The sequence below is a fragment of the Labrus mixtus genome, chromosome 8 (assembly GCF_963584025.1).
Source record: "Labrus mixtus chromosome 8, fLabMix1.1, whole genome shotgun sequence".
Lineage (NCBI taxonomy): Eukaryota > Metazoa > Chordata > Actinopteri > Labriformes > Labridae > Labrus > Labrus mixtus.
The window spans coordinates 6,362,286-6,377,862 of NC_083619.1; the positions used below are offsets into that span (position 1 = coordinate 6,362,286).

A 15,577-nucleotide genomic window follows, 5' to 3' on the forward strand; every position below is an offset into this window, starting at 1 on the left:
GTTTGTGTCTCAGTTCAAATAGAGGTTTTCTTGTAAAAGGGAAGTTTCAGTATGATAACAGAAGTTCATACAGAGGCCTCTGATGAACAGGACATGCAGGGGGCAAGGTCTGTCCATGACAGTTAACAGGTTACAATCAATTCTATACCTCCTGTGTGTATCAGTCCATCCTTAACTATAACCGTTGCATCCCTCGTTCATTAGCTTCTGTTTGTTAGCAACATGTATTACTCCGTAGTCTTTGACCAAAGGTTGTCAATCTTTTTATACTTTCTATACAAAGCTTTTTAATGCCATATGATCTTTTATTTTAGTGAATGATAGAATCACAAAGTACCAAACCTTAAACACAACAACATCTACTTCATTAGACTTCATAGATTAGCTGTGTAAGAGAGGAATTATGAAAAGACTTTTAGACTTTAGACTTTATTGTCCCCAAGGGGAAATTCTTTTTCACAGCACCGTTACTGTCCAAACAGACAAGACCAACCAAAGAACATTCATACACAGAAAACAGAGTATAACACAAACAGAGATAGACAAAAAGTCAAGAGTTCCCACTCTGGCCTGTTCAGCGAGGCCTTTTGTTCAGGGCCACTATAACCGCAGGGATCAGGCTCCTCCCGAGGCGAGCCTTTCTGCACCTCATTGCTCTGTACCTCCGTCCTGAGGGAAGTGGGGTGAGGTGTGTGTTCAGTGGGTGTGTGATGTCCTGTTCTATATAAAACTCATGCACACTGTCTAAATTATACAGAAACATGTTACCATACATAACAATCAGAAGAGACTGAGTTTCGTTCAGGTTTTCCCCGAGGACAGTGCTGTGACATCACTCCTCCTCTCCTCTTGTAACGTAAGTGGTGAAGTGCGTAGTAAGTGAATTGTTAGCGATTGAGAGAGAGACTGGCTGGAGAGAAGCACGGAAATTGACAATCTGGCAGTTGGTTTATATTTCTAATTGAATTCAAAATGTTCAGGGCTCACACCAGCGCCCACTTGAACTTCCTACATGATGTTTGCCTCTGCCTCAGAGTCACTCTCCCTCACACTGATGGAGTGCCGCTGCATGTGCAGATGTCCAGTGGGTGCATGCGCTCACAGCAGCAGCAGCAGGACAGAGAGCATCTAGCTGGCCTCGATCACATATCTGCCCACCTGATATTCTTATTTAACAAAATATATCTGTTCTTCAGGCCATGCTGTGTGCAAACAGAACTGTGCATGTTAACAAACTGAGTTTGGTCTTATTGCTCTCTGTTGATTCACTGAAAGATTTTCATTCTGAGCACAAAACAGAAACTAAACTCACACTGTGTGAAGTCACCATGACACAGAGAAACTGACTGAGGCCGATTATTTAACTTCAAACTGAGAATAGTTTCTGGTTTGTTTGCACTGTATGGTGATGTTCTTCACAGTGTTACAGTCACATATTCTGAAAAGGTTAGGTGTTGGGTAGTGTTTGCTGGTGTTGGGGGATGATAGGAGTTTAGTGGTGTTAGTTGGTGTTTGGTATTGGTTGGTGATTGGTGTTTTGTTTTGGGTGGTTTTGTTTGGTGTTAGGTGTTGGGTAGTGTTTGCTGGTGTTGGGGGATGATTGTTGTTTATTGTTGTTTATTGGTGATTGGTCTGAAGCTGCAGGTGCCATGTGTCACCATGACTCTGCAGAGCTCTGCTGAAGCCTGTGCAGGTTTTACCTTCATCATGTGAAACTCAGTATTTATTCATGCTACTTTTCCTCTGTCCGATGAGTCACGACCTCAAATGTGCCTGAATATCATTCCTAGTTTGTCTTTTAAAAGTGTGTATTGAAGATAGTGTATTTTGTAATGGTGGTGTGTTTATGATAAAGTCGTTGCTCAGCGCAGCAGTTAGCTTGTTGTTGGACTGAGTGAATATTTGATCCATAAAGAAAAGGTTTTGAATTATTCAGGGTTTTCATCCTTCAGCACTGAATCAGGCTTCGACATCTCATTGTTATTCAAATAGTCTGACAACAAGCTGACCCCCTCACCTAACAAAGAGGAAGAGGATTTATTTGAACTACAAACAGCTGTTACATCACTCTCTACTAACACACACTCAATAACAATGCTGATTTACCTCTATTACTTTATAAAAACCATCCAAACATGCATCGTCTTTCTTGTTTAGGTCACATTTTCTACTTTTATCAAATCTCCTGACCTCTGCTGAAACACTGAATATGGATGGATTAGGAGTCACAATGGTTATTAATTAGATTATATTAAACACACAGTATGTAAAATCTCCTGCCAGGAGGCTCTCAATCAAAACAACAAATGATGATGTTGACGCTGGCGGGGAATATATATATATATATATATATATTTTTTTTTTTAATTTTTTTTTTTGGGCTTTTTGTGCCTTTGAGTGAGAGACAGGACAGTGGATAGAGTCAGAAATCAGGGAGAGAGAGAGTGGGGAATGACATGCGGGAAAGGAGCCACAGGCTGGATTCAAACCTGGGCCGCCTGTTTGGAAGACCACAGCCTCCATACGTGGGGCGCGCGCACTAACTACTGCGCCACCAGCGCCCCCTCTACATTTTTTTTTTGACCCAGTGCAGCACTCACCTCTACCTTTTTTCTATAAAATTACAGATTTCTCTGGCTTTGATAACTGTTGGAAATATTTGAGGTAATTTAAGTATTCAACAACAACAAAATACAACATAGGTTTAGTCCATTTTTAATTCATTTAGATATTTGAATGTAAACATTGTCATAAAATTCTACATATTATATCTTGAAATATAAAGTAAGGAGCAGAAATGTGAGTCTAACTCTGCTGTTCTGATGGATTTAGTTCTGTGATATTCAGTAAATCAGAGCTGATAAAACCAAACAGAGCTGAAAGTGAGGAAGACACAGAAATCAAACATCTTCACTGTTAATGAACAAATGGCTCTAAAGCTAGATGTAATTAAGCCCGCTTTAGCAAACGACCCTATGAGATGCTATATGTTAACTGTGCTTGTTTACATCTGGGTTGTAGAGCAGACCCATTACCTGGAGGTACAGTCAGTCTGTGGCTACAGCCCTGACTAGTGATGTAACGCTGCTTTGCTGTTTGAGCACAACATTTGAAGGCTGTTGAAGGCCAAAATAAAAATCATTTTAACTGACTAGTAATTCTGGTGTGGAGTAGCGGGGTGATGACGTTTAGCCGTTTAGTCTACTTAACGAGCACATCCATCATTCTAACCGGTCAAATATTTCTGTCGTATTTCAAGAAATTCCATCAAAGAAGGAAAATATCCGACCCTTTTGTTACCATAGTGACATATTGTTTGATCTTTTATTGGCCATTATTTACATTCAGGTATTGTGACAGCCCTACTCTGTGCAGTGGGCAATCTGCTGACATGACCCTGAAGCGTCTCTACTAACAGAAAAAACCCCACATCCATAAACGAGCACTGTACAGTGTGTGTGTGTGTGTGCGTGTGTGTGTGTGTGTGCGTGTGTGTGGGCAGCTGAGATAAAAGCAGAAACAGACTCTGAATGTGACTCCATCAGTGAGTCACTGAGGGATGTCAGGACTCTCACACCTTTGTTCTCTTCTGTCCTCCCTTTTAAAACATTTCCACACACTATATTTATGCTGTGAACACACTCCATGTGTTTACCGTGTTACGTTACACACACACACTCAGAGCTCAGGTCCACGCTGATTCATTTCAACAAGCGTTAGTCACACAGAGGTTCCAAGAGAGGAGTTACACAGAGAGGGAAATAATAGAAAACCCACTCAGTTAGAATGGATCAGAAATATAATTAACAGCGACAGATATTATAAGGAGCCCTGGGATGAAGGACAGGAGATCCTATTCAGTGACTATCAGTATCGGTTAAATTTATCGCAGATATGCGCCGATGTTACGAGATTTATTCACCAGTGTCAAGCGTGTCAAGTGGTGATGCACGTACATGCTCAGTATTGCAATACTATGCTGTATCCATTTTTACCTCAACTGTCTAAATTGTTCAAACAAGTTGTCAACATTTCTGTACAGAAACCATGAGTCATGGTCCACAGAGAGCGAGTTTAAAAAGTGATTATATGATGATAACAGACCAACCGCTCGCACTGTGTGAGTTCATTCTTCAATGTGTCTCTTTGGATAACATCACACATACATTTGCTTTAAAGGCGATGTATTTTATAACACACACAGGAGCCTTTAGGTGAAAGTGGTGTAACAGGAAGTGAGATGAGGTGAGGTCAACGTGATTCACAAAGCTTTTAACCTGGCGACATCACCATGGCAACTGACTCTCAGCTCATAAACTTGTTGGTAACATGTTGTGTCCAGAGTTACAGAAGACTCTGTTAGTGTTAATTTATTTTAACTTTATTTATCACAGCAAAAGTATAAAACTTCTGCATACCTGCATGTTGGCACACAGTGATCGATATCTGATGAATGAATCAATGAAAGCAGAGATGGATAACAAACAGCTATCAGACACACTGAACTGAGACGGAAATCAGACATCTGCTCCGTCTCTGTGAGAGTTTAGGAGGTTCAGTAGAAACCAAAGTCAGGCCTGACACACACACACACTCACTCACTCAGTTTTATAGACACACTGTGAAGGTACGAGACAGCAGACACCAGTACATCTGAGCAGGTATCTAACTCGTGAAGTGTGAAAACGATCCTTTCAGGAGATGGTTTTATATCTAAGAACCACACACCAGACACTGAGGAGTGATTTCATCTGCTGTGAATACATTGTGATTAAATTAGGAATAACATTTCACGGAGAATTAACCTACAAAATGAGTGTATGTGGATTTATTATTTCACTCGATGGAGATTTTACTGTTCCATCCTTGAATAATCACTGGGGCAAGTTTTAATATAGTTTTAATAAAAATGACTCAAAGGTAGAAAAAGTTCCTAAATGTCTCCAGTAGATGAGTTCATCCTGCAGCAGTGAAACACGCTGTAATGTCTGCAACAAAGTCCTAGATGGATCGGAGTGTGTCCACTGAAAGTCGTTGTTTTTGTCACTGTCTGAAAGGATCCCTGCAGAGTTGGGCCTTTTGTTAACAAGATGTCTTTTAAACACAAACAGCTGTTACAACTCTCTCTACAAACACACCAGACTACATCGAGAACCTCACTGAACTTGAGACGCTTCCAGTGGATTACTTTCCTCGTCACTTAATTGTTAATGTAGTCAATTTTAACAGACTTCACAAAAAATACTCAGAAAAAAAGTCCATTTGGAGATATTCCCTTCATGACATCACAAAGGGCAGTGACCCCTCCCCCAGGTGAGTGACACTCCCACAGCTAGGTGTTTGTTCTGTCCCCTGGTTCTGCCTTTCCAGCGTAAAACAATATGGCATGGTGCAAGACAGCCTGAGACACCCAAGCCCTTCCAGAGAGGGGGCGTGGTCAGACACAGCTCATTTGCATTTAAAGCTACAGAAACAGCCTGTTCTGAGCAGTGCTGAAATAGAATACAACAACTGCAGCTGTTACATGTACAGCCCATCTTCACACCATTTCCAAGTCTCCATCATTTAACCGTTATCTACCTACATTTTCAGTCCGTTATCTACCTACATTTTCAGTCCAAAGACTGCGGTGCTGGTGGTGCAGTGGTTAGTTCACGCGCCCAATATATGGAGGCTGTAGCCCTGGATCAAATCCCACCTAAAGCCCCCCCAAAAAAGTCCTCCTTGTTAATTTACTCTAAAGTCTTGTTTGATGGTGAGAGATCTACTGATATTTGCCGTCTTTAGAGTCAGTTGAATTAATCCGTTGGTGTGCTGTTTGGGTCATATCGTTGCTCTCCACAAACAATAGGAACAAAACTGTTTAATTTCATGTTTTGTCGTCATGTTTGGACTCCTTTCCCTTTTTCAACATTTGTTTAGACTTAAATCTGCCAGTGTGAGTGAGTCATTAGCAACGTTTTTGTTCAATTAAGACATTATGCAAGAGTTTGTCTGACACTGTATGAATAAAGATCAATAGCTTACCCAATATTTGGTATCTAACAGGTGTCAATATCATTCACTTTTTCCTAGACTCATATCTAAGTTAACCTTCTGGTATGGTGACAACCCTAGTTGGACTCCCATCATCATTTGTCTCTCAGACAGAAGAATTATATATCATATATGAAACCTGGTCTTTGTGCAGTATCTGGTGTCTCATTAACCTTCACTGTCACTACACAATCAGCTCACCTGTCCGTCCTCCTCAGAGTGCAGACAGTGTGCTTGTATTAGACATGATGTGTGAGCAGGTGTGTGGGAGCTCCACATGTCTTCATGGAGACTCATCAGATGGACATTTTCTTCATCACGGTGAACAAAGACCTCCTGATTTCCACCCCTCTGCCAGACGTCTCCAGCAGCTCCATGACAGAGATGATTACTGATTGTATTTTTTTTTTTGTCTGTGCTTTCTCCTTACTCATCTCTTCTCTTCTTCACATCCTCATCACCCATAATTTTTCCTCTCTCCTCACCACTCCTGCTCTTTTCTCATTTTTGTTTCTACTTTAATTATCCAAATCTTTATTTTATTTCCCCTCTGTACTCATAACCAACCCAACATTTTCATGACATAGTTTGTAAAAAGTATGATCATTTTGAACTACATTACAGCTGATTTAAAAGATATCTACCATCAGACTGAATACCTGATCTTCCTCAAAATAACTTTGTTTCTCAGTAAACATCATTTTATAAAATTTAGATTTTTATTTTATAGACACACATATACAAGAAAAACTTGGTGTGAAGGGTTAGGGTCAGGCCACCAGAGTGTGAACATTAACGCCTGGTGTAGGTTTTCATGTAGAGTTTTTAACCTTGCACAATGCTGTATAAAACATGGACGTAGTCTCAGTAATGTCATTCTGATGAGGAGTTATAAAGCCCAACCGTGGCGCTGTATTGGAAAAGCTGACTATCGAACTTTAGATCAATCTAGAAACAGACAAAATGTGGTGCTGAGTCAGGGCTTAAGCCTCTTGGCAAACAGCTCCAATCCGTTCACCTTTCAGTCAACTGAGTCACGCCCCTAATTATGCAAATGTGTTAGCCTCAAGATAATTAAAAATATACCCCACCCCCCATACAGTTTGTACAAATTACAAAATGACCTATGGAAGGAAAACTGTTTATTGAGCCAGGTTGTAATCATGTTTATTTCTGCTGTAATTATTTTTTTATATGGGCTGTGTATTTGACTTCAAGGGCTTTTGCAGCCAGCCTCTAGAGGACAATCAAAGAACTGCAGTGTTTTGTATCATATATTGGCTTCATTTTTCAACACTGGAAGTTGCAGCTTGCGTACAAATAAGCGAGGGCTGCACTTCTAGTTACAGTATATCACTGTAACCAAAGGGGTGCCTCAGGGGTCTGTCCCGGGGCGCCTCCTCTTCATTCTTTATATAAATAACATAAATCTAAACATTGCACAAATTCATTGACAACTTTCAGTACCGAATATTGTACACAGTGGGATTTTGGTAAAAAACAAAACAAAACAAAAAAACCTCCCCTCCCCTGATATCTCCACCCATGGACTCCACCCCCAGCCTAGAACAACACTTTTAACAGGTCTGCCATTTTTATTCTCTTTACCGAAGGAGTGATGTCTATCGGGAAAACTCAGGGGGGGAAACCGTTGCATTTAAAGAGACACACACACCAAAACGGAGCGTTCTGAGAGAGCTGGTTTATACAGGTTCACAAACCTCCTCTGGTGCTTGATTCATGTTATATTTTGACCAAAGCACAGCATAGATGTTTCATTTAGACCACAGGGGACTGTTTGAAAAGGTGGAAAAGGGGGATAATATGTCATCTGTAAAAAGGAGTCCCAAAATCACTCCACTGGATGTAATGCGATGATCCAGTTGAATTTTCTCACTCAGACTCCCTACTTTCAAATGGTTTGAAAACAAAATCAAAGAAACCATGTGAAACCACACACACACATAGACATCAATGTAACTTGTACACGTCATACTTAATTCATGTAACTCTATATGAATCTTCAGACTAATGGCGTTTTGGTTCTTTGATGTTCTCTGTTCTGTTGCCTGAAAGCCTCTGTGTTATATCCTCTGACAGTGTGTGATAAGAAAGTGTTGTGTTGGTCTGAGAACACAATGATAATTCTCTGTCAGAAAGCTTTTGCTCTCATAAATGCAGCTCGAGCCTCGCCTGTCACCTCCGTTCATTTTACATAAAAGCTATTGTACTGTGTCTTTTAATAATGAGCTGTATTATCGGCTTTGTCTCTGCTCGATCTTTGAACAGTCTTTGTTCATCATGCGATTGTGTCATCCCCGTGCCGCTGACACGTGCTGAACGCATCCTTCTGCTTCACAAAGCCTGTTTACGTTCACACACACACATACACACACACACACACACACACACACACACACAGTCACTTCATTTGGAGATATTTATGATGCTAAACAAAAAATCATGAGATGTTTGTGCTAAAGCTACACGACAGCAGTTTAACGCTGGATTGTCAGTGTCATTGGAGTCAGTTGTTTTTTTCTAGTTCTTTGAGCTTGGTTAATATGAGCTTAAATTATACATCCAGTCATATTTCCCATGTCATAGTTTTTTCCAAAAACACTTATTTACACTTAATTATGAATTCAGCCATGTTGACATCACCAATTGGTTTGTTTACTTTATCTTTGAAAGCTTGTATTCAGCATTCAGAGTGCCTGTTGGTTTTCTTGAGACAGAAAAACCCCTTATTTGGATCAGAGGTTGGAGCTGGAGAGGAGGGAGGGGTTACCAAGTGCTAATAATCACAGCTTTTCAGACTGTGCCCGTGGCTAATGTGTTAGCTAGTTACAAAGTCAGTGACTGTGTTTCTTTTTGAGAAGGTATCTAAAGAGTTATTTACCAGATTAAAGACCTTCAGAATGTCTGGGAAACAAACTACACACTTGCCTGTCAGAGTTTTATTGAGATCTGAAAGCTAAATAGTATAAACAGCCTGTACAGTTGTCATGAATAGAGAAATGAGCTATAGAGATCAAAACTGTTTTTTTGTGATAGGCGTTAATTCTTCTATAAGGTTGGACATTTTAACATGAGGCTCTATTGGGATTGACTAACTTCAGGAAACACCCTCTAGTGGACTCTAGAGGATCTGCAGTTTTTGATACTACAGGTTTTCTATGAAGTTGTGAAACAGAAGTTTTTCTGCAGTTTTCTGCTCTGATCAGAGCTTCTACTCCGTGGAGTTTCTATTAACCTTAAATGATTATATGTGGTGGGGGGCAAGGGGGATGGGGGGGTCACACTGTTTGCCTGATTTCTTCACTGTTAGAAGACAGAGAGCCGACACTGTTTTCACTGCTGGAGCTCAGTGTGGCAGATGGGAACTGTTGGAAGAACAGAAACAACAAAAAAAACTTCTACTGTTAAATTGTTTCATCAAGTTGTGTCTTTCCGTGCTTGTCAGTTTATTTCAGATTATTTTCAAGAACCTAAAGTGATAGAAAGTCTCTACTATAACTTTACTTATCAAATATTACAGTCTTACACTACTACTTATTATTTTACAGATAAATAGTTAAACACTTCTAGGTCATTGTACTAAAGGCACTCTATTTATGTTTCAGAGCCCAGTATCAGTGCAAAGCCCCAATGTCACATTTATTGTATGTTTTTAAACTCAATACTTTTACAAATTGAGTTTCAAGATAATCCTGCCATAAGTATGCATGTAAGAAGTCTGAGGTGTTAGAGGACATTTTTCAATTAAAAAATCACTTGATTTTGCAGAACATGCCAATAAATTTAAAGAAATCTAGGTTAAGCTTCTTCTTGCTAGAATGGAAATAATATTTTTCTGTCCTTTTGTGAATTTGAATACGACTCTCCACATTTATTTTAAGTGGCGCCCCAAAAAGTGGCGCTGTAACAATAAGCTGATGCAGGTGTCACTCTTATATCCCAGACGGCTTTGCCATTGTTGTACATCAAAATGTGTCACCTTATTTCTGATAAGTACGTGCTATGGATCCTCATTTGGTGGACATGTGTAGATATGATATCTGAACGACTATGACCAATTTGGGGCAGATTGGTCTTTGGGTGGCGCTGTAGCAGGGTGATCTATCATCTATCCTGACCTAAGACCTAGACACCAGGTATTGGGTAACTTCTTGTTTTCAATCGATACAAATTGCAGTAAACGCCTGTACACTGTCAAATTGGCACAAAAGCATGGGCTAGCAATTAAGATTAATTTGTTGCTAAAGCTTTTGTGCAGTTTAGATTCATGCCTCGCATATGCACTTATCTTCAGAAATAAATATAGTTGTTTAAATTTTTGGTACGTTTTGATACAACTGGGGATTATATTTACAGATACGGTTTGGTTTAAAACATGTGGTATCACGTTTGGACAGCCTTGGGTCTTTCTGTACTGTAATATAAACACTTAATACTGAAGCCAATCACTTCACTACTTGTGCATTTCAAAAAGTCTTATGAAGCATCCTTCTGGTTTTAACCATCTGATTCTCTCTCCTCAGCATCCTGCCCATGAAGCAGGGCATCCTGCTCGGTCAGTACCTGGGAGCCTTCAGCCTCATGGACACGTTCAAAGGACACTCCAGAGGAAAACAGGAGTGAAGGATGGCTGAAAAGAAACCACATGTACAGGGTCTTATTTCTAAATCTCCAGAATGAATTAGTCCAATAACTCAGAGTAGGACCAAAGTTGTAGCAAAGAATCTGACTTCAATTTCCAGACGTGATGTCCCCCACATTTCAATGGGTCATACTTGAATTAAATAACTAATGAATGCCAGTCAGTCTCCATATCTGACATATAAATCCATGTTTTTATAAATTAATATTCTAAATGATAACGTTGGAAAGAAGCATTATCTTGAGTTCAAATGTTATCTTGTTTTTAACATTTTCCAAAAAGAAGAAACAAATACGGTTTATGCTGCCGTGTATGTAGATGCTGAGGCAGTACCGTTAATGTTTTAGTGGTAGTGTCATAAATGTAAAAAAAAGTGCTCATAAGAACCTCTTAAACTCTCACAGCCTGAGTGCCTACTGCTGCTCTCTGAGGAGCAGCGCTGATGATGTAACGATGTGTCATCAGTCCCAGACAAACAGCTGCGTCAACCACTCACCTGTACGGAAAAACAAAAGACAAAGCTCAAATGTAATGTTTTCCTTATACTCACTTATATAATATGGTATATTCGTCATTTAACGGTTAATCCAAATGCTACATTGTTATAATGGTGAGGCTTAAGCCCGAGTATACTTGCTTTTAACTATGCAAACACTCAGCCTTGCTTGCAGTGGTTTGGAGCGTTGGTTGTGCACATCCTCAGAAATTAACCCTATGCATTCACAAGATGCAATATGCATTTAACCACTAGGAGGAGCTTAGAGTTGTATGGTGATGAGACTGGAAACAAACATCAGACACACCAGAGAGACGCTACAACAATGGCCGAAAGTTTTGAAGAAAAGTAAGTCTGCAACTACCCGCACTATGATGTCTCATTGCTGTTGCATAGCAACAAACATGCGTGCCATTGGCGAAAGCTCATCTCTACTTCAGTGTTTTACGACGTCTGATTGATATGGTACTCCCTCTAGAGGAATCCTCCAGTAAGACACGCTGTACAACATTAACGTTCACGACGCAGCAGGTTGTCCAATGGTACGCCTGGTTCAAAAGCAAGTATATTTGAGCCTTTAGTTGTAATTTCATACCAACATTGTGCTGGTATTAAAGGCCATTTCAAGGTTTTATATTCACATATTTTAGGACTATTAGAAACATGTAAAAAAAAAGTTGATCTGTTCATCCTGCAGCAGTGAAACAGAGGCTGTAATGTCTGCAACATAATCCTTTATGGATCAAAGTGTGATCTCTAAAAGTTGTTGTAATTGTCACTGACTGACCTTTTTCTTAAAGATTTTTTTAACCACAAACAGCTGCTATATTTCTCTCTACAGACACACCCGACTACAATGAAAAAAAAAAGAGTTGTAACTCACAAGAGAGGAGTTTCTGCTCCTACTCTGCCTGGCTCATTTAGATTTTTTAATCTCATGTGCACAGATAATGTTTGAATCAACCAATTAAAACAGTAAAGCAACAAATTAACAAAACCAATCACAGTAGAGCAGCAAAGGGTGATGCTGAAAGGTACAAGTACTGGAGCAACATAACAGCTGTTTGTTGTTTCAAAACAAATGACTTTTATACCCACTAATATGTAAAAAATATTCCTGTATTATGATGCATTATGTCTTTTGTCAATGTAGCCAATATAATCACTTAGGTGTGATTTTAAAGCACAGTTTTTAGAGCTCAGTTGTTAGTCTGGTCCAGTGTTTTACGTTTCACTTTATTTCACATTAAGTACTAAGTGCCAGGGCCGAGCGCTCACACTCAGGGACAGTAAAGCACACTCAAGGGTTTAAATTTTAAATCTTACCTTGTTGAGCAGCTGGTTTATAACAGGTTCTATTTCATTATGTTCATCAGGCAGACACAACAATGTTTGTTTCCTGTGGCTGAAAAGTCAATTCACAACTACTCTGAAGAAGTGTGGTCACAATACCAACGTTTAAAACTTCGATATGATTCTAGTAAAAGTTAAACAACATTGATACCTGCATGTACGGTGGCCCTGAAGAGCAACAAAAATAAAATCACTGAACTGCAATAACCATGTCACAGAACGCACACATATTTCATGAAATATAAAAACATCTGAAGAAAATCTCACAATATGTTGAAAGTGTTGACCACCCGTATCTGAAGTAAATCTAAATGAAGTGATGTTCATATATTTAGCTGAATGTATTCATTGTATTTGAAATGTTAAAGGTCCTAACATTACAATTATTAAGCACTTAAAACATTTACTAACATGTACCAGTCTGAGTCATTTCAATAACTATTCTCATCATGTTCCTGTGAACATATGTAGCAGTTTTTTAATCATCTGTAATGTGTCTTATATAATTCATAACTGATTGTTATCCTATTCTTGTACGTGAGTGTTCACCTGTTGCCTCAAACATGTCCACTCATAAAGAAAGTTGTAGAAATGAGCAGAGACTTGTGTTTTTATTTATTTATACTCTCAGTGTGTAATATTTACTGTGATCATGTTTTAATTAAAAAGAGCAATACTTACAGCTCGCTGCTTCATGCTGCTGACATTTGTGTTCACTCTGAACCACTGGTGACTTAGTGAAAAGATTTGTGAAATGTTTTTAAAGGTCACATATTCTCCTCCTTTTGAACAAGTTTAAATAAGTCTCAGACTCCCTAAATCATGTCTGTGAAGTTTCCTGTTCTTAATCCACTCTGATCCTGTATTTGATCATGTCTATAAACCCCTCTATTTCAGCCCTGCTCAGAACAGGCTGTTTCTGTGTCTGTACCTTTAAATGCAAATGAGCTGTGTCTGACCACGCCCCCTCTCTGGAAGGGCTTGGTGTACTCGGTGCTTTCTTGCTCCATGTCCTATTGTTTACGGTGAGAAAGCAGACTCAGTGCAGAACAAACAACTAGCTGTGGGAGTGTCACCCACCTGGGGGAGGGGCTACTGCCCTTTGTGATGTCATGAAGGGAAAATCTCCAAACGGCCTGTTTGAACACACATTTTCTGAAAAGTGGAGCAGTCAAAAGACAGAGAGGATGAACTTTTTGGACAGACTAGGGACACATATTAGTGTTAGAAAAACATGGTAAAGTGTATTTTGTGACCTTTAAGTGTTTGTTTTCAGTTTTTCTTTGATTTAAAAACAGTCACAGTATATTTCATGTCTTAATACTAATCATCACATCCACTCAACCTCACTCTAAGAGGACTGTCTGCTTTTAATCTGCTGGACCTGGTTGGTTAAAATGATCCAAATTAGGAAATCCACTTTTTTCCCTACCAAGGGTCAGATAATCCCAGGTACAGTACAGGCTTTAACCAAGTCCAGACTGACAGCTTGTTTGTGAAAGACACATCACTATCGCATAGGTCACTTCTAAAGGTCGGAAACTTGGACGTCCAGATTTATACAGCATTCAATCTGTGCGTCTTATTATCTAAATGTTCTGATATATATTTTTTATTCATCTTCATCTTTTAACATTTTAGAAGAAGCACATCCTTTTTTCTGTGAGTGCGCTCAGAGCCTGAAGGAGTTCAGAGAGACAGGTGACCAGCTTTATGATAATTGATGTCTCTAACTGGAGCGTCAGGGTTTTAGGCAATTTACTGAAATGAAGACTGAAGATGTCACAACGGTATCAAAACAGGAACAGCAGTCTGCTTTTAAAATGTAATTTATGTATATTCCGAGTGATCTACTACTGAAGTATAGAAGCTGTCTGGGCCTTTCTTTTTAAAGGTTTTGCTTTAATCAGGCTAAAGTTATCCTGTAGTAGTTATGAGATTTCATTTCTTGTTCCTGGTGTTTGACATTGTAAAGTAGTTTGACAAGTGTCTTGGAAGGTGATAGGAAGGCGAACTCAGCAGATGACGTTTTTCCAGAGGTGAGCATTTATTTACAGTAATAATCCCAACACGTGTTAACTTCATAAAAACAACAAAAGTTCAATTAAAAATCAGGTAAATTAACGCATACCTTAACCAGATAAAGGACTGTGTTAAAGGTAGCACGTCCTCGCCTCTAAAATCTTCTGGTTTTATAGACTGCCCCATTAACAAAATGGCCGCACCTGGGTTAAGCACAACTCACACAGGGAGTTTCACTTTTCTCTTACCGCAAAGAAATACAAATAAACCCTTTAAACCTTTAACATCAGATCATTTACTCAACTAAATGAACTTCAAAGACTTCAATTATATTTGACCTGTAACTTACATAAGAAAGAAATTATTAGACAGAAAACATTTCTCAGAAAACAAAACCCTTTCAGATGGTCTGTCCCAGTGATGTCAGCGATGACATCATCAACCCAGGACGTGCTGGGCCAGCCCCTTTAACTGCATGGGACCACATGGAGAACTGGAGAAAAGAACAAACAAAAGTAAGTATGGATAACAGACAAACAATGATATTTTGCAATTCTAGAAACTAAATAAAATGACTGAACTAAATCAAGACTGTGTGTTTGCTTTAAGTTGATTTATACTTTGATGTGACCTGTAACTTAATGCTAACACAGACAAACCCGGGATAGTAAGTGCTGCAATGTTACACAAGCAAAAAATACATTAAAGCAAAATACACAACTGTAAAGAATAACATGATTTGATATTAAATGAAGATATAAGTGACAAGTGGTGAATAATAAAAGAGCATCTCACCCACTTTGTCACAGACATCAGAGTGTGACCTTATTGAAATCCAGTGTTTCTCTGTGCAGACCTGAGGACATGTCTGTTATTTTACATACATGTCCTCTGTCATTATTTTCCTCTCCATGTGGCTCTATGATGAATCTTTATCATGAAATGTCAATCACCCACACACACACCCCAACAGACTTTTCACAGCAGAGTCAGACTGTGTGTGAGCT

The 15,577-nt window shown here is 39.2% G+C and overlaps 1 protein-coding gene across 3 annotated transcripts in view; it reads left to right on the plus strand.

The window, feature by feature from the left end:
- The window catches only part of LOC132978695 (epidermal retinol dehydrogenase 2-like), a 489,977-nt gene extending 476,833 nt beyond the window's left edge, over positions 1-13,144 (plus strand). For all 3 annotated transcript variants that reach the window (XM_061043959.1, XM_061043958.1, XM_061043957.1), the window contains exon 7: positions 10,581-13,144. In XM_061043959.1, coding sequence (XP_060899942.1) covers positions 10,581-10,680 — 100 coding nt within the window. In that variant the 3' untranslated portion in view covers positions 10,681-13,144. The remainder of the gene's footprint in view (positions 1-10,580) is intronic.
- Positions 13,145-15,577: the final 2,433 nt, after the last annotated feature.